Source organism: Cavia porcellus, unplaced genomic scaffold (assembly GCF_034190915.1).
Source record: "Cavia porcellus strain 051 isolate PalLab524CR breed Dunkin Hartley unplaced genomic scaffold, mCavPor4.1 scaffold_18, whole genome shotgun sequence".
Classification (NCBI taxonomy): domain Eukaryota; kingdom Metazoa; phylum Chordata; class Mammalia; order Rodentia; family Caviidae; genus Cavia; species Cavia porcellus.
The window spans coordinates 23,760,817-23,785,445 of record NW_026947501.1 but is presented as its reverse complement, the minus strand read 5'-3'; the positions used below and the strand labels follow the sequence as shown (position 1 = coordinate 23,785,445).

The 24,629-nt window shown below is 41.8% G+C and overlaps 1 protein-coding gene across 5 annotated transcripts in view; it reads left to right on the top strand.

Annotated features, from left to right (window-relative positions):
* The window catches only part of Aak1 (AP2 associated kinase 1), a 166,694-nt gene that overhangs the window by 54,780 nt on the left and 87,285 nt on the right, over window positions 1-24,629 (top strand). For all 5 annotated transcript variants that reach the window (XM_063229549.1, XM_063229547.1, XM_063229546.1 and 2 more), the window contains exon 3: window positions 23,989-24,107. In XM_063229549.1, the coding sequence (XP_063085619.1) occupies window positions 23,989-24,107 (119 nt within the window). The remainder of the gene's footprint in view (window positions 1-23,988; window positions 24,108-24,629) is intronic.

The following is a 24,629-nucleotide window of genomic DNA, read 5'->3' as shown; positions in this document are numbered from 1 at the left end:
CAAGCTGTGTAAGCACTTCCTGTTCCCACTGTGGTAAGCCTCCTCCAAGGCCCGCAGCTTCCCCAAGCCAGAAGTCTCCTGCCTGCCTTTCTGCCTCATTACCAGTCTGGTATTCAGCCACCCACTTTGCCTTAGGTTCATAGGCCCAAGGCTTTGCAGTCGACTGCTTTGTTCTTAGTTCATTTTAAAGCATCTCACCTGGAAAAGGCCTGAAAAGCTATACAGTGATTATTTTAGAAATGTGGCTCTTTGACAAAGCCTGCCCTGCTGGTGGTCACCCTGGTCTCCTTGCTATGCTTTCTAATGAGTTCACAATCCTCTGGCCCATCCCACGATGTTTTTGTAGGCTGCACTGAGTTCTTTTCTGTGCTTTTCCCAGACCCCTCAGGGCAGTGATGTGCAGAGGGCAGGAACACTTCCTACCAATTCTGCTGAGGATGGTGCTGGAAGGGATGTGTTGTTTGTCTAGCACTGTGCTAGGCTCTTTTTTTGGTAAGTTTAATTTTTTTTTTAGTGCTTCTCAGTAGCCTTGGCTATGAAAACTTCTGTATCTGCAAAATATGGATAACTGATGTTTAGAGAAGTTAACACTTTTTCAAGATTACGCAAACAAGTAAGTGTTATTGTTAGGAATCAAACCCTGGAATCTTCTGACCTGAAGGTCATCCTTTTTCTTGTTGTTGTCGTACCACATGATATGTAAAGCTTTTGGTCCAGTCCAAACATCATTTGGGGGCACATAGCTCTTAACTTTGGCCTCTAGTGGGTTTTGGAGCTTCAGGCTTGGCTTTGCCAAGGCAGGAGAGACATTTAGAGGGTAGTGCTAGAGATTGTAGTCAGAGTTACAATGAAGGCTGCCAGTCTAGGGGAGCCAGTGTCCACCGTAGCTACTGTCCTGGGCCGGTGTAAGAATTTGGGGTACTTAGGGTGAGCAAAATATAAATGTTAAGTCGAAGTTCTAGGGGAGTGAAGAATGGCACAGAGGCGTGGGCCTTCAGCTCAGGAGTTATTTCTCATTTTGTAGTATGCCAGGTGGAGATCACTAATCTCTCTTTTTAATAGAATAGTCTTCTTTTAATCCTAAACTATAGCTTGAATTTTTAGGTATCTTTTTTTGGTAATACTTACACAGGAGCCTCAGTTTTTAATTTATAGAATTATAATTCAGGTTTATTATAGTGAGGAAGTGGGAATATATACATGAATGATTTTTGAAAACTGAAGACAACAGTCTTAACCATCTATACAGCTATAGAAATGAGAGCCAGTGTTCCCTAAAAATGAAGAGGTTTTGGTGTTTGGTGAAGGGAATGGTGACATTTTGGAGTATGGCTTGCTCTAAAAGTAGGACCAGACTGGAAAGCCTGTATTGGGACTGGAGCTGAGATCTTGATGGAAGTAGGTGAGGTTTATGGAGTGTCTGGAGTTTGAGATTGAAAAAGATCAAAGACTGAGCCTGATTTGATGGTGACATGGAGTCCTTGCTGACAGCAGCAGCTGTCTGTATTCATGCAGGCATGTCTTGTGCAAAGTTCGCTTCAGTGGTGAATTGCTGAGAGCTCAACAGGATAGCTCAAAGTTTAGTATCCTTTAGAAGTCAAACCACGTTATGCAGTGTTTAGGAGTGTCATGTAAGGCAACCAGTGCAACAGGGGATTGGCTTGAGTCTCTGACAGGTTGAGAAACCAAGGCATGAAGAGATGTTAGCAGTACAAGTTTGGATTACTCAAAACCGAAGGCAAAAGCAACCTTCTGACTCCCACTTCTCCGTTCTCTCACCCAGTTTCTTTCTTCCTTCCTTTCTTTTTTTTTTTAATCAAAGCATGGTATTACTCTATTCCCAAGAGCAAATTATAATTAAAGTAACCACAGTGTAAAGCTCGTCAACCTGGAGTGTCGGAATGAAGTATAGGAAGGCTGGTTAGAGAAGAGGTATTATGTAATGACCTACTTATGTATGAGGCTTGCCATCTGCTTTAGGAGTCACGCCTGCCTGGGTAGGGTTCCCTGATTGGGTTTTTCCAGGAGGAGGCTAGATTATCAAGGGAGTAGTGTGTGCGTGTGCGCGTGTGTGCGTGTGTGTGTGTGTGTGTGCGTGTGCGCTTGTGTGCGTGTGTGTGTGTGTGTGTGTGTGTGTGTGTGCTATGTAAACTGCTCTACAAACATTAGTGCCTTTCCTGAAGAAGGTTGGTAGGTTTTCGGGGGAGGAGGGTGAAACAGCTTGTGAGGGCTCCTGAGCAGATGCTCTTCGGTGGTGTGGACAGCAGTGGTGGAAGGTTAAATATTCTCTAGAACACACTCCAGTGTTAGGGAGGGGTGATCAGCTGAAGAGGACTGTCAGGATATGGTTGAGACCCCAAAGTTAGCAAGAGAACTGAGACTTTTTTTCCATGTGTAAGAGTAAAAAATAAAAAGCCCAGTGTTTCATTCTACAGAAGAAAATCCATATTTTGAAAAAAATACTGCAATTTTGACCACAAGTTTGAAATACGAACCACTGTGCTCAGAGCACTATGTGAGTTGTCTCTGAAGGGACTCCAGACTACAGAGCAGATGGGAGAATCCTAGGGTTTCAGAAAGAAAGTGGTAGGTGAAGGAACCGAGTCTGTGGCCCGCTTCTGGACACTGACCATGGCTGGAAGGGGTCTTCGCACAGTCAGCCACGTGGCCGAGCCCTGGGAAGATGTTAATCACTGCTCGGGCTGCTCATGCAGTCCACACAGGGAATGACTTTCAAGGGCATTCTCCAACTTTCTGAGCACTGCGTAAGAGCCCTTTAACGGAAAGCCTCATTGACCTTTAGGTTTTGAAAATGTGCTGATGTCAGGAAAACCAAAAAATGATTAGAGCAGTAAAGAGTGAACACCCATCCTAAAGGAAGGAAAGTTTTGCCAATTCCTGCTGTTACTGCTCAGCTGTCAGAGAGCTGCTTGTAATTTATTTCCTTCTCCTGGGGACTCCTGCCCCTCAGTATGAAAGCAGTGTTGTTTTTTAAAGAGCTAGTCATTGAAAATCCTGTGTAGAATTTAAGGGATTCATGTTGTATGTTTCATATAACTATCACCAAAGTGTGGCAAATACCCAGCTCCAAAGGTCACAGATTTTTCTGTCTCTCTGATCCAGTGCTGCAGTTTGATTTTACAGATAAAGAAACTAAAGGCCAGAAAAATGTAGTAAGTTGCTCAAGGTCATAGCTTGTCCTTTGTGGAATTTGCATCAGAGCTACATCTCCTGACTCCAGGCCTATTGTTCTTTCTGTGGCCCCTTGGTATCTCTTGTGTAGAGGTTTGTCTGAGATACTGCAGGGAGTTCTGGGCAGTGACAGTCACATGTGATTCTGGTGGGTACATGGCTCTGTAGTTCTGAATAGGACCAGGGGAGTGGGGGTGGGGCTGGGGCTGACCTGAGACTCTCACTTGTGTCTTACTTAGCTGGAGAGTCTTTCAAGCCCCTGGAAAGTTGGAGACATTAGGCACCAGCTTTCTTTATGTTTGCAAAGACTTTGGAACAATAAATTTATTTCTACAACTAAATGTGTGTCTTCCTTTTGACCTCTATTTCTTGTAGAGGCCCTTTTTGTGAGGCAGCCTTAGACGAACCTGTCTTTTGCCTGACTTGGCTAGTATTCCAACTAGCCTGAGCAGCAGACATCTGGCAAAGAGGTTTCTTCTCTGTGGGATCTTGAATAGTCATTTAAAATGTGGATTATGATATTTCTTCCTCTAGTGGCAAGTGTTTTCAGGAGAGGAGGAATCTGCAAAGTCATTAGCTTCCTTTCCTAGACAAAGAGAGCCACAAGGTCACCACCTCTCCCACCCTCAAGCTGTTGGTGTAGTTTATTTAATTTAGACACACATACCCTTCCGGATTCGATTCCAAGTGTTCTCAGTTCACTTTTACTTTTTTTTTCAAAAATATTTGAAATATCTCCTGATTCTGGGGCAGCGGTTCCCCAACTGGCAGATGATTTGTGTGTCTAGGAGGTATTTTAAGAAACCCAGATGCTAGGGGTCAGTCAGGCCTGCTGAATCAGACCCTTTATCAGCAGTTAGCTACTATTTACCAACTACTTTTATCAGTGAGGTAATAATGTACTTTGTATATTGGATACTTAATAAGTGGCTTATGAATTTATCTAGAAACTGTTGAGAGAATGAGCCATTTCATTTTTTAAAAAACATGTAGGGCATTACATTCAATGTGATGTTATACAGTGAGTTTTTTTTCCTGCAATAATTTAGGAATGAATAATGAAAAGTATTCTCTGTGTTCAAGAACACAAAAATGGGTTGGCCCACCTGCGGAGTGCCCAATGAGATCTACTAAATTGCAGAGAAGTGTTTTAATTTACAGCTTTTAAAAAAAGAAGTACATAAAAGTGTACATTTATGGTAAATGGGTTGCAAACTTGACATGAATAAAACACTTTCTTTGGGTTAAAAATAGGTTGTTTTTATTTGCTATTAAACTTAGTAACTTCTTAAAATTTACTTATTAAAAATGCATATGGCTATTCTTGGGCTAGAGATGTCTTTTTTTTTTTTTTTTTTAATGTGGTGCTAGGGATCAAATCAAACCCAGGGCCTCAGATATACCTGATAATGCTCTACCACTTAGCCCTGGTTATTCATTTTTTATGTCCAATAAGTATAGAAAAACATATACTGTGCTTGAGAAATGTAATATATTGATGCCTAAAACCATTACAGAGTTCATCTGATTCAGTCTTCTAGTCTGGGATTATAGGGATGCTGGGACCTACTGAAGAGAAAAATGAGTTTGATCTATACTTCAAAGTCTGTGGTGGGTGCATGACAGTTATATACTTAAATAAGAAGAGAAAGAAGAAGAAATAAGAAAAGAAATACAGAAAAGATAAGAGGGGAGTTTTTCTTATGGAACGTAGGAGCAGAGTGCTGCTGACCCACGGGAGGGTCTAACATTTGGAGATAGAAAGCAGTCAGGGGTTCTCTCTCTCTTGTACCTTTATTCTTTCTGCTCTGGTTTTGGTTTTCTCTTTCTCTGCAGGTAGACATTCTCTGTTCACCCTTTCATGTGGTCAGTAGATTGTGCACAGCTCCCACGTGCAGCTGCTGTAGTTTTAAGTTGCCTGCACAGATTTATACCATACTGCACTTTCCTGAGAGAGAGCATCTGAGTGGTCAGATACCCATCATGGTATTATTCAGTAGAAACATGACTGGAGGAGGAGAGGGCTTATCCAAAGAGGAACTGTCTAGTGGGGCAGTCCACTTCTGTCTGACGGTTTCTGCTCTGAGAATCCATGAAGAAATTGCATTATTCTGGGGGAAAAGATGAAAAGGCTGTTAAACAAGTTGATGGCAATGAGCTTGGGCAATGAGTAAGGGGACTTGAAGGACAGGGAGAAGAATAATCAGGATTTGGTAATTAGTTGGTTATGAGAAGAAATTTTTGAAGACAGAGTGTGGGACAGACAGTGCTTACGCTCACAGTCATAGGGAACACAGGATAGGAGGCTGTGGGACCGTGTATGGAAAGGATATTGGGGCCTGAGGTTGGGGTCCTTGTGAAAATTACAGGTGGAAATACCCATCAGGTCAAGGGAGAGAATCAAATGCATGTGTGTGGACCTCCGGAGACAGAGTCGTGTGTGGTATTCAGAGTGTACTGATGTTCAGTTGCTGAGGATTGAGATCACTCAGGGTGAGCAGAGATAACTCAGAACTGAACCCCAAGGATACGCTAACATTTCAGGATGAGGAGCTTTAAAGGATATGAAGAAGTGGGCAGTGACGTAGGGGAAAGAGGGAGAATATTTGACTCTGTAGGATGTCACCAGTGAAAAGTGCAGCACTGATGCCATCTGAGAGGTTCTCTAGAAAGTGTCTCCTGGATTGAGCCCCCAAAGTGGTCCTGGGCCTTGAAGAAGGTAGTAACCTCATTACAGGATGTTTCGGAATGATTGGGAGGTTGATGATAGGGAAGGGAATAGGCAATTTATAATGTCTAGTTGTAAAGCCGGAGGCATGGTGACACATACCTGCCATCCCAGTACTTGGAGAGGCTGAAGCCCGAGGATCACTGTGAGTTCAAGGCCAGCCTGAAGTACATAGCAGGACTGTGTCTCAAAAAAACAACAAAATGTGTCTACGTGTAAGAGAGAAAAGAGGTGGTAGCTGGTTAGCTAGTTGAATTGACGGTGAGGGGGTGATGAGATTCTTTTTTCCCCTTAAAGATCAGAGAACCTTGGAGATGTTAGATGCTGGAGAGAGAGGCAGTAGACAGGAGCAATTGGAGATGAGCGGGCAGTTTCTGGAGTGAAGTCCCTGAGGGGGGCTTGAGGGCTCTAGAGACAGGATGAGGAATGGAAGAGGGGTGGGCTGATACAAAGAATTTAGAGGAGTAAGTGGGGAACGTTGAGGTGTACTGGGTACGCTTGGGACCTTTTAGGACCTGAGAACTGTTGGTAGTTTGGGGTGGTAGGAGGAGAGGAGAGGAGTGGAGTCCTTTTGGTGTTGAGACTTTAAAGTGATATTTTGACCTTAATAATAATTTTGGATCCAAAAGCGAGCAGTTGAGCTGTATAGATCAGTGGTTCTGGGGAAAAGGCAGTGTACGCAGGAACAAGATCTCACTGCATTTGAACTCTAGTCTGAGCCAGGTTGTCACTGTGCTCTGCTCAGCGTTGGACTCTCAGGTTTCCTTAGGATTGAATCACTAATTGCAATGAAGCAGGCTTTGACCATAGTCAGCATCTCTTGGTATTAAGCACCCCGAGAAAAGATCTTTTTGTTCTGAATGTTTCAGAAAACACTTTCCACGCCCCCATCACAGACTTTAACTAATGTAACCCTATTGGGATGTGTGCATGATCTGATTTTCTAATGCTAACCATTTTTCATTTCATTTAAAACCCTTGACTTGCAGCAATTAATTACTACTTGAAAGCTGAGAAGTGAGGTGGCTGTGTTCCCTTTTGCAGCCTCTGGGGAGCGGTGGGGAAGGAATGTGGTGAGTACTGTTCCTCCCTTCTTCCAGCTCTGGGCTTCCCACAGCTCAGGTTATTTTGTCTTGGGACCTTGGGTTTCTTGGACTGCCTTCGTGAAGGTGAACGTGAAAAGGATAGCTAGAGGATGAGTATAAGAGTGAGAACACATCCAGTCCCTCCCCAACTTGCAACGCTGGTCAATGTGCTTTTGAGTCCCGTGGAAACAAAGTGGCAGGGATGAGGGGAGATCCTGGAGAGGAACCCGGGTTCCTCTTTAGCACAGGGTAGGTTGCACCCTGCCTCCTGCTGTTAGAGCAAATACAAAAGGCAGGAGAAGAGGGGTGAGGACCAGGAAGGAAGATATGTAACTCAAGCTTTGCGGCTGAAATCCTTCCCGCAGTCTAGTCTAGAAAATGATCTTTTTCAGTGCACTAGAAGGTGTAGGGGGTGTGCTCAAAGCCAGTGCACCAGTGGTTACTTGGCACTGTCCCATGATGTCACTAGCTCTCCTTGTCTTGGGCGATGGGCGCTTAACCTAGAATGAGCACAGTTGGCAAAGTGTCAGGACGTCATTTCTCCCTCACACGGGGGGCTGAAATTCTACCCAGCATCTCAGTTCTTCAGAACTGCACAGTGGCCCCCTCATTAAGGCAGGCCGGAGGTCAGACAACTGAAGGGTTAGTGAATTCCTGGCCTTGCTGTGTTTCATTGTCTTGGTGGTAAAATGGGCTTGGAGTCTCTTGACGGGTGTTGGCTAACTTGATGAGAAGATCACAGCAGAACATGCTAGAGGGTCCTTTGGAAGCGTGTTTTGTGATTGTGCTGCAGGAAACGAGTCTGGTAGGCACAGGTCAAGTGCACTGGGTACAACCCTAGGTTTTGGTCAGAAGCCTAGGGTTCTGTTGCACATAATGAATCTGCGCTTGGTAGGTTTAATAGTACTTGCCTCACAGGGTCATCATGAGGATGCAATTAGGCAATGCACGTGAGAGGGCTTGGTGCAGAGCTGGCTCTCAATAGTGCTATTTTTGGACGTGTCCTAAACAGATGTGCCGTGAAGTAGCTGGGAGATATGAAAGTCTGATGGGGGAATAAACCAGGTGGCTCATGCAGTGTTGTATGTTTCTTTCTCCTTCATATTCAGATTTTATTTGTGTTATTAGCAAAGCAGTTTGCAGACTACTGCCTAGAGTGATGATACTTCTGTGGTCATTGACTTGATCTTATAAAAACGAGGTTCTAGAGGCCACACAGAATGCGGGCCTGGGCTTATAAACATCCCCTAAGTACGGTTCATTGAGTTTATTATAATTCACTTGCTTTTTGAATGCCTATATATACACCATGTGTTTATATCTTCATTAAAACTTGAGCATAATTGTTAACATGAATATTTTAGAATAATATTCTGTTAAAGACTAATGCTGTCCTTTTAGTTGGGGAGAGTGTGTCAGTCATTTTATACGTTCTGATTGTGAAGGATTTTTTTCTATTTTAATCTCAGAAAGTCACTAGGGTAAGAGATTAGGCTATCGGAGAGTGACAAAGACCTTGTCGGAGTTGTGGTCTGGCAGAACTTGATGATCTCCAGACCAGATTCTCCCTTCTGCAGGCTATTCTTGTTCTTCTTTTGTTCCTACTTAGTCCTGCTGCCAGCAGACTGGTTAGGCATTAGTTCATCTCACTGCCCTGACCATGATTGAGAGGTAGAAACATTTTCCAGGACATTAGCCAGTGTGGTCATAATAAGCATAGAAACAAATTAATGTAAACCTTCATGATAAAATATCTAGTTTTAAAATAAAGACAGGGTCAGGAACAGTGCTGGAGACTTAGGTAAAGAAAAACCAATACTGATCCTGTCTTTGTATAAAAATTTGAAATCTGCACTTTTGTAACCTCAGCACTTAAAAGGCTGAGGCAGGAAAATTGTTGTGAATGTGAGGTCAGCATGGTCTGCATAGTTAAAGACTAGCCTGTATTACATAGCGAGACATTGTCTCAAAATAAATAAATAAAAAATTTTTAGAAATTGAAATTTTTCTATTGTGGATTTTTTGCTCTAATTTCAGGCAAAAATGTTGCAGTAAAGTATTTATCTTGAATACTATGTTTTTGTCCTTCTGCTAAATTTTGGTTTTGGAGCAAGTGCCTCATTTCCTATAGGTTTTACACCAAAAGCAGAAGTTTTTCCAAGTAATTCAGCTTGTTGGTAAGTGCTGTGATAGTCCTAGTCCTTTTTGTAGATTTATAATAAGCCTTCCCAAAATTGGAAGGTAGATTTTTTTCTTAAAAAACATCCAGATATGGTGGTACATACCTGTAATCCCAGCACTTAGAAAGCTGAGGCAGGAGGATGGTAGCAGTTCAAGGCCAGCCTGTACCACATAGTGAGTTTAAAGCCAGCTGAAACTACATAGCAAGACTTTGTCTCAAAAAAGAAAAAAAAAACAGTAACAATAATATATGGTTTTTATGGTAACTTTGGAAAATATAGAAAAGGACAAAAAAGAAAATAAATATCTATAATCATGTCATCTACAAGTTAGTCTTAGAAATCTTTTTTCTTTTTTCTTTTTTGTCTTTTTGAGACAGAGTCTCACTGTGCAATTCAGGTTGGCCGTGGACTCACTTTGCAGCCCAGGCTGGTCTCAAACTTGCAAACGATTCTCCTGCCTCAGCTTTCCAAGTGCTGGCATTGCAGGAGTGTGCCATCACACCTGGCTAGAAATCTTTGTGTGCTTTAGTCATAGCATTTGATTGTATTTTCTTCTAGATTTTTTGCTATACACATGTATTTTTATATAGCTGTGTTCTTAATAAACAACTTTGCATTGTTACTTTATGAGTGTTAACACTTAAAAGATTAAATATTTTACTGGGTGTGTATTTTCTTTAGACAAATTTTAAGTTTTATAATGAGATTTTTTATGCAACACTTAAGTAGATTCCAGATTTGTGTGTATGCCTCAAATATTTTTGTGAATACTTTAGGGTATTTCCTTCAAATAGATCACTAGAAGTGGAATTTTGGGATCCAAAGTTCTATTGGGCTTTTTATACATACTGCATATTGCTTTCCAGGCACCTGCTGGCTGATGTTTCTATCGAAGACCTGATTGCCTGGCTCTGACTGCTTGCTGATGATACATCTCTCACTCCTTTCTCTTTTAGCTTGATAGACTTGTACCTTTAATAAAGGGACTAGACGTTCTGGTAGAATTCGTCTCCCTCTTCCTTTGAAGTCCTGTGGTTTCCTCTGATCTTCAGACCTACTTCTTGTCCTTGTTTGGCATAATTTTCTGCCAAACCCTGTGGCATCTTGGTTTCTTTGGTATTGTCCTACCCTGAGTGAGCGAGCACTTTCCTAGTTAAGCTTCATATATTTTTTCCCTAGTCTTCTGGTTGTTTTATGATGTCCTCATAGCCTCTTTCTTCAACTCTCTGTCGCAAACCCTGACTCTGGTTGTTGAAGACCTGTGTTCCTCCCAGGCACACGTGCTATCTCTGTTGTGTTTTATTGATACTGTTTTTTTTTTTTTTTTTTAATCAGTCTACGTAAGTTTCTGGTCCTTTGGTTTCTAACCCGCTGAGCCTCTGCTCCAGTGAAGCTTAACTTCTTTATGTTTTATTTGAAGCCTGGGTTCAGTCTGAGCTCAGCTGAGCCCAAGAGGCCTTGGGAGCAGGACATTCCCAGGGCTTTACTGTAGCACCAGGGCTGCCAGTCAGAGCCAGAAACCAGTTCCACAGCACTTAGTGTTTTCCTGCCTGCGCACAGACCTCACTTCCTTTATAGTAACTCAGTTTCTGTTTCCCCCAAGAGTGACTTGACCTTCAGGGTTGCTGTGGAGCAGAGTGGGAGAAGCTTGATGCAGAGGCTGGTGCCTGGGAGCTTTCTCCTCCGAGCCTGCAGAAGGTTCCCACAGGGCCGGAGTCGGGGAGCTACCCGCCTGGAGCACAGAATGTAAGGGGTACCCAAAACTCAGTAACTAAGAGGAAAAATAAAATTGAATGTAGAAAACCATAGTGAACAAAATAATTTAAAGTACTACCAGGATCAGTAACTGTGTGGCGCAGCCAGCTTGCAGCCTGGACAACAGGAAAAATCAGTAACAGTGATACTTTTTGGGTCCAAAGCAAGGAGCTCATTGCTTTCTAGTCCCGGCCCTGGTTTTACACCAGAGGCAGTTTTCCTTGACATAGTTCAGTTCATCGTTTGGAGCTGGTATGCTTCTACTCCTTTTTGGATATTCAGCTTCTGCTAAGTTTCCCCTAGTTTGTCTGTGACCTGGTTTTTATTTCATCTGATATGAAGGACTCCAACCTGTGCATTTCCTTCAGTGGGAGGGCTAAATCCTCTTCTCTGAGATTACTTTTTATAATCCCCAGTAAAAACCAGCTTCCCAGTTTCTCCAGGTAATGAGTATTCTGAATGGTAGGATTTTTCTTGTCAATACATTTATTTTTAATTAAAACATCATAATTGTACATAATTATGAAGTACAATGTGGTACAACATGTCATAATCAGATCGTGGTAATTGGTATATCTATCTCCTGAAACATTTATCTATTTTCTGAAAATCTAGTCTTTAAGTTAAAAATTTTAACTCTTCAAGTATAATTTTTTAAACCTGTAAATGTTAAATTATAACTCTAGATTTTATCAGAGCTTATTTATATATATATATTTTTCCTTTTTTTTGAGACAAGGTCTTGCTGTTTAGTTCATGCTGGCCTTGAACTCATGGGATCCTTTTGCCTTAGCCTCTCAAGTTCTAGGATTACACGCCTGTGCCACCATGCTGGGCTAGAGCTCATATATTCTACAAACATACTGATGGAAGATGTCTGTAGGTCATTGAGAGCAAGTAACAAACTGAATTCAAATTAGATGAGGTAAAAAGAAATTTTTCTTTTGATAAACACAGTGGAACCTCGTAGAACCCAACAACAGGAAGTGGAGCTAGAGTTTGTGGGTTTGGAAGGTTACCAGCTGGCTAGTATGCCTATCTGTCTCTTTCCATTTGGGTAGTTCAGCTGCCCATCTTTCAGTGGGTGAGTCCTCACCACTCAGTCTACTGACCTTTGTAGCAGTCTTCTGTGTAAAACTCGCACAGACATACCCAGAAGTGTGCTTTACCAGTTCATTAGGCCTCCTGTAGGCCAGGCAAGTTGACCCTTAACAACAGGGGATAGCTTGGCGGCAGAGTACGTACTTAGCACTGGATTTGATCTCTAGCATCAAAGGAAAAAATAATTGACCCCTCAGATTAATCATCCTAGACACTGAAAATATGTCAAAGTATTTGGAGTAAAATTCATCAAGGTTTCCACTGATTTGGAAACTCAGCAGAAATGAGATGAGTTGATGGATGATAAATAGATGTTAAAGTGAATATAGTAAAATGTGAACTGTAGGTGGTAGGAATATGGATGTTTGCAGTATGATGTTTTCAACTTTACTGTGTATCTGAAAATTTTATGAGTATAAAGTTTCTTATATATTGTTGCATTAAGGAATTTAGACTTTCTCTGGCTAGGGGGAAACTAATGAATGCGTTTAAAAGAAGTTACTGGATACATATTTTTAAACAGAAAAAGACCCGAGGCACAGAAACTTAAAACTTGGTGGAAAGAAAAGAGGATGGCATGAGCTAAGACAGGATGCAGAGATGGAGCAGAAGGGATGCATTGTGGATTTAGAGGGCAGCATGGTCAAGACTGCGGGAAATCTGCTTAGGAGATGGCACGACTTGGGCAGAGTGGAGGGTGTGAGCTGGCACACAGTCCTGAGTGAGTGAAGAACCACACTGGCAGATGTGGGTGAGGTAGCTTGAGCCTCAGAGGAAAGGAGTTAAATTGGAATGCTCTGGAATTAATAGATGGGAGCTGCAAAAATGTCAGCCTATTTTCTGAGATGAGAGCCATCTCGTCTCAGAACTAGGAGAGCTGGGGGAGAATAAGATGACCTGGATAAACTATTTGTGCCTGGAGACCAACTCTAACGAAGCCAAAAGAGCTGAAGACCTTTATGGCATGAATCTTTGAGCCAATACATTTCCTGCAGTTTCTGAGACAGATTCCGAGCTCTGCTTAACCTGATCTTCCTCCTAAAACAGTAAGCATGGAAAACTAAGCTTTGAAGCTTGAGGTTAAAACTGAAATCAACTTCTGGGAGCTGAGAGAACATGAGGCAAAATTTCATCTTTGCTGAATCGTCTGTTCTCCTTTGGGAACTGTGGAACAGTAACACATCAGGTCACTGCAGGCATGCCTGGAGCCCCCCATCTTGGGGCCCAGTGGCATCGAGCTGACAATCTGAGCACTGATGAGCTGACTTCAGCTCCTGTTGGCACACTGTTTACGAGAAGAAGAAGATTGCAGCCTGTGCCTTTGTGATGAGCAGGAACCTAAGAGCTCTCACTCCACCTGAGGGATGGTACAGGGCCGAGCATGGAGCTGTTTGCTTTTTGTTCTCAACTGAAGAGGGTTTTCATTTCCAGCACAAGTGTTATTTTTGAGAGAAAGGATCATGTCTAAGACAAGTGTTTGTTACCATGACCGCATGGAGATTTCTCCCCATAAAGCTGCCCTGGGAACATACTGCCCAAGCATGGAGGGTTCAGGCAACTCTTGTCCCACACTGCTCTCAAGTGTGCCAGGCTGGGTAGTGCAGGGATCTTCCCTTGGTCATTCTAACCTTTTGAAAGAGTGTGACTGTAGAACTCGTCATCGTTGTGGCTTTGTTGTGTTGTTGTGTTTTGGAATCCTTTAGAATACTGCACCAACAAGTCGTATAACACAGTATTTGGGTGTCTGTGCTGTAGCAGGCAGTGTGTTGGATGACACACCACAGTGAATCAGTTATCACCCTGCCTTTGTGCAGTATACTGTACAGGGAGGGGAAGAAATTACCCACGTAAGTATTTCCTTAGATTTATGTCCTGCAGGAGACGAGTGCTGTGCATACGAAGGGCTTATCTTGATTGAAAGGAACTGGGGTCCAGGGCCAATCATGGGAGGCTTAGTCAAAGATACAACATCTAGCTTGAAACCTAAAGAATGATTACTCGGAGCTGGCCAGGCCAAGGATGGAGAGGGCAAAGAGAAGCATGCCCAAAGATCCACGGGCAGGCCGAGTACAGGCAGCTCTCAGGAAGCAAGAAGGCTCTCGTGGCTGCAATAGTGAGCAGTGGAAGGCAGTGGCGTCTGAAGTGCTCTGGAAGTTACATCCCTTGGGCCCTCCAGGCCATGGGCAGCATAGGCAGTTTTATTCTAAGAGGGGTCAGAAGCCACTGAGGATTTCAAATAGGTGAATGAGACTCAGTTTGTATTTTTATAAGATCACCCTTGCTGCAGTGTGCAGAACAGAGCATGCGTCAGTGTAGCCACTTTGTAGTAGACAAAGAATGTGGCCCTTCTGCTGTCTCACCACTCATACTTTGGCCACATAGAAGACCCCACAGCAACAGAGTGAAGCTGGGGCTGGGTAGCTCAGGGAAAGGCCCTCTTTTGGTTCACCCTCAATTTCTGGCTGGCCAAGTCTCATGTGCTTTCATTCTATGTGCTGGAAAGAAAAAAATTTGAGGGTCTTGATGGGGGAATCTCCTGCCAAACCCCTAAGAACCCCCTCACTTGTTCTCTAATTGTCACAGTCCTGGAGAAGAGGAGCCACTTGTCAGCAGTCCACGTTCAACCTGGGCTGTGGCCGTGGTTGGATTCCGCTACCAAACATTTGCCAGTCTCTGATTTTGTGCCCTACTGAGGAGAGGGAGTAGAATACCTCAAGTCATCCCCCATCTGGGTGTTCCTTCTGCCCGGGGAAAGGACTGCTTTGACATGTTCCCCAGAAGGAGCTGGCACATGGTGGTTTTTAATTTGAGGCAAGGGAGGCGAGATTGACGTTTTAAAAAACAAACCCCAAACCCCCACTGAATCCAGTGTTGACACATGCTTCAGATTGACCTTTTTTCCTGCTCAAGCTTTCCTGTGCTCCTTGCCATCTGTTCTAGAGTTTTGAAAATTGTTCTTTCCAAAACTTTTGGCAAAGTTGTCTTGTGATGGTGTTTGTCAGTTTCTTGGTCATTACTCTGTGGGAAGTCACAAATACTAGATGGCATACCCAAGTCCTCTCTGTAGAGCACTCTGTCACTAGAAGGCAGTCCTAGGGAGGCCATCTAGGCTTTTCTCAGTCCATCAGGTGGAGATTGTAAAATGTGACCTACCTACTTCACAGGATCCCCAAAAAGAAGGCTGTTTAGTTTAGTCCTAGCTGGAGATATGTTTTTCTTGACCTGAACAGGATTTAGAAGATTTTTTTAAAGTCTATTGCCTAAACTTAAAAATTAGGAAATTTCATCCAAAAATTGAACTTCTGTTAGAAATAAATGGCTTGGCATCCATCCTTTGGCCCACATGCCCCCATAGCCATGGATGGCGACCTTGAAGAGTGGCTGCCCAGGAGTGGGCATGCACTTTCTTCTTTGCTGCAGCCCCCTCCCTCCTTGTGAGCTCCTCGAGTGAATGTGTCATCTGCCTCGCACTGTACATCTGGTGATGCCTGGACCATTTTGTTTCTGGACAGTGCCTCTCTGACCCTGATAGACATTTGGACTTCTGCATTGATCTTAAGATAATCCTGTATAATAATAAGGTTTCATGCAGATGCAAAGGGTCTTTAGGGGAAGAGAGGCAGAAAATACCTTTATTCTTCACTACCTGCTGTGTGCTAGGTGCTTAGCCTGGCACTGAATGTTCTTGAACACTGTTAGGGAAATCTTAGCTGCCCTTGACAGGTGAGAGAACAACTTCAGGGAGATTGCAGCATGCTTGAGCTGGGCTTTGAACCTCACTGGTTGGATTTTGAAGGTATATCATACTGTCTCCAGATAATGTAAACATTGGTGGTATGGGCCCCTCTCCAGAAGCCACCTGGATGCATTTTTACCTGTGATGGGTATCTGAGTAAGGGCTGTGTATATGACTTAGAGTGGCATGTAGTCCTTTTGTGTTCATAAAATACTTTTGCAGGCTAGAGATGTAGCTTGGTGATAGAGCACTTACCTAGCATGCATGAGGCCCTGGTTCAATTTCTAGTGTTGGAGAAGAAAAAACAAAACAAAACCAACCTTTTACAGCTGGATACAGTGGTACATACCAGTAATTGTGGTTACTGAGGAGGCTGAGATAGAAGGATCTTGAGGGCACCCTGGGCAACTTAGTGAGATACTGTCTGAAAATAAAAAAGCGGGAGCTAAGAGATGTAGCTCAGAGTACTGCTGGGTTCAATCCCTAGTAACATTTAAAAAAAAAACTATTCATGTGTACAACAGCATGACCAAACAAGACCAAACAAATAGAAAAGCTTTTTAAATAGAGCTACAGAATGTTTGAGGGGTACTTTCCCCCCCTATAAAACAGATTGTCTGTCAGGTGTGGTGGCACATACTTGTAAGCCCAGCATTCTGGGAGACTGAGGCAAGAGAATCACAAGTTTAGGCCCAAACTGAGCAATTTAGCAACTTACCAAGACTCTGTCTCAAAATAAAAATAATAGAAGAGATGGAGATATAGCTCAATGTGAATGCCCTGGGTTAAATTCCTGGTACCCTAAAGTAAAACAGTCATTCCCTCTTTTTCTAGCATCATTGCCAGAATTATTGTTAAATGTTTAAAAGCAGAGCTAGTTTGTTCCCAGTGGAAAGAAAGCTGGGTACACAGCCTGAACCGTAAGTGAAGTCAGTTTTTCCTTGTGTAGCCGCTCTAGAACCATCTGTAATCTTAGGGCTTTGAGGAACCCAGTTTAAAAACTACCAATTTAGCCTCATTTTCTTCAGATGAAATAGAGGGTAAAGAGACCAGCATCTTGTCCAGGATTGCCCTTTCATCTCTGTCTGCCATGTGAATTCTACCTTAGCTGGATTCTCTGATCTTTTAGAAAAGCTTCCGAAGACATTTTGTGCTCATTTTCTCTTCCTTGGGTAATTCAAAGAAAAACTGTATTAGGTAAGCAGTGTCCATCGAGCTTAACCTTACTTTAAAAGAGAGATTGTGGGGCAGAAAAGTAGAAAACAGAACAGAAAATGAGCCTGGGTGAAGTTTTCTTATTTTGGTATCTTTTGACTCCTCTGCCCGTGTCGTCTTTGGATCTCAGACAAATGGATACCATTTGTGAAGGTGGAGCTAGGCCTTATGTTAGGAAATGAGGTTTCCTTTTAACTGTAAGAAATAAGCAGGTGACAGATACTTTGTGCCTAGAATCTAGGCCTGATTTAAAAATATCTAGCAAAAACATCTTTGGCAGCAAATCCAGAAACCCTGCCTCAGCACCACGTTGGGCTTCTTTGTCTCTCATTCCTGGTCTAATCACTCGCATTGTCTGCCCAGCTGTTTCCCATCACTACTGATATTCACATTGGTGTTTTTCTTCTCTGTGGGCTCACCTTTCCTCCCTGAGCCCTCACTTTTCCTTGCTAAGTGGGAGTCACTGGTGTCCTGCTTCATTAAAACACCACCTGGGCCTGGTACCGCCCGGCGTGATTCAGTATTTGACACAGAGCCAGGAGAGGCATCGAGTGCTTCTCCTGAAGCCCCATTGCTGCTGTCAACTATCACGATGAGACCTGAGGGGGATTTATTTGTCTTAAAAGTTTCATCTGGAGATTGTGATCTTTTATTGGTGTCAGAACTAAAAGAGATTTTAGAGACAGTATAATTCTCCCTGTCAGTCAGGTGGAGGGCATAATGCATGACCGCCTTGCTTCACAGATCTTCAAAGATTGAAGCAGGGCTGTGTAGCTCACTCCTAGCCTGTGGAAGACTGATAAATGTGTTACAGATTCTCACTTATCGCCTTCCAGCAGAGATCTAGAGAGTTCTTTCTTTGCTTATTCGAGAGGTAGAGAGCCAGTTATCGCTGTAATTTTGTTGATAGTGCTATAATTCTGTGCTTATGAGAATCTTTGAGCTAATCTTGTGAGTTTAATTGATGCATGATCTATAGGAAAATGCAAATTAAAATCACAGTGATACTGGTATGCACACAGGGGAATGGCTACCATGGGAAAGACTTAAGAGTTGATAAGCATGTGGACACCTGGGGCTCTCATGTGACTGCTGGGAATATAAAATGGTACCCCATGCGGGGGAGCCATTAGGTAGTTTCTTGTAAAACTTGCCGTATAACCAAACAGTTCTATTCCTAAGTGTCAGGGAGACTGAAGGAGTAAATGCGTGTGTGAGGTCCCCAGAGAAAGGGCACAGAGATAACAGCAACACAGCAGAGGCGGGCAGGTGAGCCGAGCAGGAGCTGCACATCTTATTGTTAACTTGTATACAGGTTGTTATCACGTATTTACATTCTTTTTTCTTTTTTTTTTTTTTTTATCGGTACCCGGGATTGAACTCGCGACCACACACTTTCAAGGCAGGCGCTTACGCCACTGAGCTAAATCCCCAGCCCCACGTATTTACATTCTTACATGCTGACCTCACTGGTGTATGCATAGCTGTCTACTGCTAAGTCACAGTTATATAACTGTGTCCTATTGTGTGCCTGCACTGACAATGGGGTCACGTCCTCAAAGCTGTCCGGAAGTGTCCTTATATGCCCTGAGCTTTAAGCACTTTCAAGCAATACCTCACATTATGTGTACCTAAGACAAGTGATTATCTGTGTTTATCAAAAGACTTTTGTTCACGTGTTCAATTCATAATAACCCAAATTCAGAAACAATTCAAGTGTCCTTCAGTGGATTAATAGATACAGTAAGTGTAGAATATCTCTGCAATGGAATGGTACTTGGAAACAATCCTTCCTCCTACCTACTGTAACTACTGATATGTGTAACCATGAAGATGAATCTCAGAAATGTGTGGAGTGAAAAAAAACAGACACAAAAGAGCATATAGTCCGTACAAGATGGGATCGGAATCTATGGTGAATATTTCAATTAAAAAATTACTCTCCCTCACTTTGAACACTTTTATTCTATCATCTTTACCAGTTTCTATGAAGTCCTCTTTTGTGAGTGTCTTTATAAAATATGGTGAATGCTGCGGCTGTGTTTCACAAGTAGAAAGGAGGCTTTTAAAAGTATTGGTGTGTATCAGGGGTATATGCACACCCAGGTTGATACTGGCGCAGTTTATAATATCTAAATCTTGGCAATAGCCCAAATGCCCATCAACCGATGAACAAATAACAAACATGTGGTTTTAAAAAAATAAAATGGAGTACAATTCTGCTGTGAGAAGGATAATCTTGAGACAGTTCTAGTTAAATGGATGCACTTTGAGAACATACTCTTTAAGTGAAATAAATCAGACACACGTATAAATATCATATTGTTTCTCTGGTGTGAGAAACCAAAGTTTAAATAAGGACCAAAATGTATAATAGATATTGTGAAATAGAAAATGTTTAAATGGGAAGAGGAACTGGGGGGGGGAAGAGGAAGTAAAGGAAAATTTTTAAAAAGATGAGAAAAGAAGGAAAAATGGAAACACTTTTGTAAATAAAGAAGGGAGGAGGGGTTGAAGGAAGGGTTGGGGAATGGGAAAAAAACCCCAATCGTTTATATAATGTGCAGGTACAGATTCCCTATGATGAATGTGATCATTATGTATACAGAAAATGCACCAATAAACTTTATTAATTATAAAAATTACTGGTGTGTGTATTCATTTGCCTTCTTCATCAGCTTAAGAGACTTCTGGTTCCTCCCCAAAGTCAAAACAGCCATGAAAGGTAAACATTTTGAACAGATTCAGGACATGGAGGCAGCCACACCACCACAAATAAAGCCACTCAGGAAAGAAGACTTCCAGAGCTGTTTCAGAAAGTGGCAACAGCAATGTAATAAATGTACAGTGTGCTTTTGGGGTGGATAGTATTTTGAGGGGATCAATGACAATGTGTCTTTTACTGTAATACATTTGTACTGTAATAAAGTCTGGCTCATGATTTCATATATTTTAGGGTGAGCACAGTTAACCTGCAGAGATAGAGCATAGATCTGAAGTTCCATGTGGTGTTACAGAGCAGAAGACACAGTCTACAAAGGAGATGCAGAACTGTTTGCAGTGGTAGATGGACTGTGGTGATGGTTACAAGGGTATATAAAGTGAAAACACATTGAACTGTACATGTAAAATTGATGTGTTGTATGTAAAGTTGGCTTAAAGAGAAAACCAGACAGATGAGAGATCTAGTTCAAATTCTACTAACTGGTCTGTATGTTTAGAAATAAGCATTGCTGACAAACCAGGTTCATATTCCTGCATGGCAACAGCTATGCAGAGTTACCCAGCTGTGCTCCGTTTACATGGTCAGATAGATTAGGGTCCCAAAGCACCACTTTGCCTTTTCTGTTCTCTTAAGTAACAGAAGAGATTTAATTTATTACTGAATGCTCACTATCTGGTCAGCTCTTTTCCAGGGCATGATGATCCAGGAGGGACAGGCAGAATCTAACTTCTTAGTGGACTGCAAATATTTACCCACATTTTCATCAAAAATTAGGGAGTATTAGACCAAGAGTGCTATATATTTATGGGGAAATGGAAGAGATATTTCTTTGTGCAAGTCAAAGACATCCCAGCATATGTAACAGATGAAGCGTGGCTGTGTCAGAATCACCATGCGTGCTTTACCTGCTTGCTTCTCCTGACAGATTACATCCTTTTTCCTTTTGTGACTCAGTAAATTCATGGATGAGATTATCTTAACGTTTCGCTAAATGCTAGTAGGGCAGAGAGACTCGCACAGGTCAATTAGATTTTCCTACTTCTGTCCAAACTGTCCTTCCCTTAGCTCTAGATTTTTCCATTTAACAAGATCTTGGCATGCAACCTGGTCTGAAATAAACATCTCTATTGACAGTCTTCTCTGGTGACAGCTCCTTCTGTAATAGCCTGGACCCTGCTTATCCCCGGCTGAGAGTCATTATCCTGATCTCTGTGGTAACATACAACCTGTGCTTGAGAAATACCGTGGGTGATGCCTCGCCTCCATCTTCTGACCTAGTAAACTTACACCTCTGTTTGGTCAGTGACTCAGTGGTGGACCCTACGAGGCTTCAATTTTGAATTTATGATTTAAATCTTTTTTTTACCTTCAGTTAAACCCTTTTATGAACATAGATGCTTTTAATAATGTGCTTCTATGTTAGGCATAGAAATTCATTGCTTTGCTTTTAGAGGTTGAGAATCTGGTCTGGCTTTTCTCAACCTGTCGTGCTTGCAAGATGTTGTGGTAAGTGACCCATTTCATCCATCCTGGCAGGAAAAATCCATCTGTTATTGCTCTGCTCCCATCTGGTGGCAGTTATCTCAAATTGCAGCACCATCAACATGCTTTTAAAAGGACTGACTTAATTTTTTGTGGTACCAGGATCACAAATTGAAATGCCTTTAAAACGTTGTATTCAGATGCTGGGTGGGAGAAATATTCCATCAAATCCTCTCTTAACTATGAAAGGTAAAAACTATGATAATCAGTGTATGAGCTAATACTTGTATGTGTATTTTGGAGTTTGTGTGCAAGTCATCTTTTAACTTTGTGGAACATGATCTGTGTCACTTTGGTAAAGTGAAGAGGTTGCTTATTTCCAATAAAGGAACTATCCGGTCCCCTTTTTTGTTCTATAGCATTGATTATCTAAAGGGGTACTACTTGGGTTTTCTCTACAATAGGTGAAGTGGAACGAACATTTTTTTGATAATCAGGAGAATGGGATGGCTCGAAGTTCTGCCATGAAACTTCTAAGCCTCACTTGGTTTTTCTCCCCCAAAAGCAAAATTCTTGGACTTAATGCTCTGTAGGACTGAATGCTACTGGTGCAAAGTCTGTAATCCTGTGATTTTTTAAAACATTCCAAGGGCTGGGGATTTAGTTCAGTGGCATACCTTGCAAGCACACGGTTGTGAGTTCAATACCTGGTACCAAAAGAAAAAAAGAAACATTCCAAATATCCATAAATTGAGACTCCCTTGGATGGACTATGTATGAAACAATTATGAATATAAATAAAAATTTCATAGTTTATACTCCTACTTTCCCTGATTCAAAATAATTGCAGAATACATTTATGATTTTAATGACTTGGAAAAAAAGAATAAATACAATTGCATTAAATCTACATTTTTATTATAATACAAATTCTGATACCCTAAAATTTAAATGTACAAAGATATACATCGTAGAATTTAGAAAGTGTGTGTGTGTATGTGTGTGTGTAAAAGGGCAGAGATAAACACCTTAATTTTCAATGCTAAGTGGTTTCTTAAAAATTAAATACTCAAAATTCTGGAATTAAAATTAATGGAGCAGTTTAATGTATTATAAGAAAATAGAAAATATTCTTGATGAGATTAAATTAGAATTAAAAACATGGTAGTTAAAGATTGGATGGTACATTTTTATCTGAGTTCTGCAAAGAACCACAGTGACAGAAAATACACAAAAATGCATTCTCTGCTAAGTCATTACCACAGTGCTCATTTGGGGGAGGTTGAATTCATTAGTTTTTTTTTTTAACAGAACCTTGTATGTATTTTATGATAACTTGAAACAATGCTTTATGATTAAGGCTCTTTCTGGTTGTAAGGAATAGAATCTTACTCAAGTTAACTTGCCAAAGTGTTAATTACTGTAATGATACAACAGGAAATGCCATAGACAGTCAACAGACAGCTACTGAAGTGCCACTGAGGGTCAGGGGAATGAGACGCAATTCTCAAGGGTTATTTCCTAGAGGCTGGAGGTTTCTGTAATGGCTGTTTATTGATCTCTCATCTGTACGATAGATATGCAGGTGGCTTCTAGCTCCAATACTACTTGTGACTTCAAGTTCCCTTACTGATGACTTCCCTCTGTGTTCACTTCTATCTGATTAGTGACCATCTTTGTATGTGGAATAGCCCAACAATGTTTTTTTGTTTTTTGTTTTTTGCTATTCAGGGTCAATGGACAGGATGTGCGAATTAAATGATGCACTGTATCAGGCAGGCAGATGGACGGGGCAGGCAGATGGACTGAGTGTTCATTGTAATTGCTGCTTGTTCTAAATTCTTCAACTTTAACAGCTTTTCTACACCTTGTCTATCAAATCCTCTTAAAAGGTCGTTAAACACTTCATACAGTGCTTTGGAAGTGAGATTGAGGATAGGAGTTCTAAGAATTTGTGGAACTCTCGAAGTTAACAAATAGTAAGAGCATCTTCAGATTTCTGTTAGAGTTGTATAAATTTGTGTTAATGAGTTGTGAAGTGAGGTTACTGCAGATTTAAAATGTACATCCAATAATTGAATCCTAAAGTCTTGTAGGTAGAAGAGCACTTTCATATTATATCTTGTGTCTACCTAATAGCCCGTGGAATAGAGAGAGCAAGAAGTCTTCAGGGTCTGTTGATTTGAATTGAAGGGTGAAGTGAAGAAGTGTGACAAGAAAAGGAGATTCTTGAAATAAATTGATGACTGTTTACAGTACCAATCATTGAAGTAATTGTCTATCCTCTCTGATATGAAAATGTCCTGGTCTTAAAAACAAAGCAAAACAAAACAAACAAGCCAACCCTTGGTTGGATTCAGTCTCCTTTGAGCCTTTGTTTCCTTCAACTAGGTATTATTTAACTAGGAATGATAACCCCACCCTCACAGGGTTGGGCTGTGAATTTATCCAGAGAATCAGAGTGCCTCAAACAGTAGTTGGAATGTAGCTGGGTCTCTTTGCTTCTTCCAGTCATTGATCTATTTATTTGTGGATTCCATGGAAAGATAATCACTGTTCTTCCTTGATTCTGGGATAATTGTTGAGGATTGTGGGTCTGACTCTTGCACCCAGCCCCACAAGTACTATCTGAGTCCCAAGATCCTAAGAATGTCTTCTGGGCAAGGCCAGCCTTGTGGGTTTGCTGACACTGGCATTAGTACCATTAAGAGTGATAACAGCAATCTGCAACCACCTGGTTTTTTGAATTTAACTGAAAAGAGCTTATGTGTGTGCTTCTCTCACAGGTGGATTTGCTATCGTGTTTCTGGTGAGAACAAGCAATGGGATGAAATGTGCCTTGAAACGCATGTTTGTCAACAATGAGCATGATCTCCAGGTGTGCAAGAGGGAAATCCAGATCATGGTAAGACTGCCCTTGAACCTCAACTCTGTTGGAAATGGAGATAGAGGCTTCCCTGGCAGAAGAAAGCCACAGGCAGGGTGGGAGGTGCACTCCTCCTGCCAGATGGGAGTAAACATCCAGGGGATAGTCCTGCTTTAGTCACCCTCAGCCGGAGGTTGAGCCAGAAAGAAGCAATTTGAGACAGTAGAGCAATTTTTAGGTTAGAGGAATGATTTGAGACATTGGAAAAAGCTTATTTAACCACTTAATTCTCAGAAATTGACTGTAGTGTATGATCTGGACACCCTAACCTTCCAAGCCTCCTTTTGTAGCCCTGTATTCTCTCAATTGTCAGGCCTCTCTCCGTCTCCTCAGCTCATTAGCATTTCATGAGCATTATCCTTATGCAACTTTATATTTTGTGCATGTGGTTTCTATGTGGTATGCTTTCTGCCCATGTAGATCAAAACCTAAAAACCATGTATAAACTCTTACCAGTTCCATTTGTAAAAGTCTGAAGAATGATTAAAATTGGTCATTGAC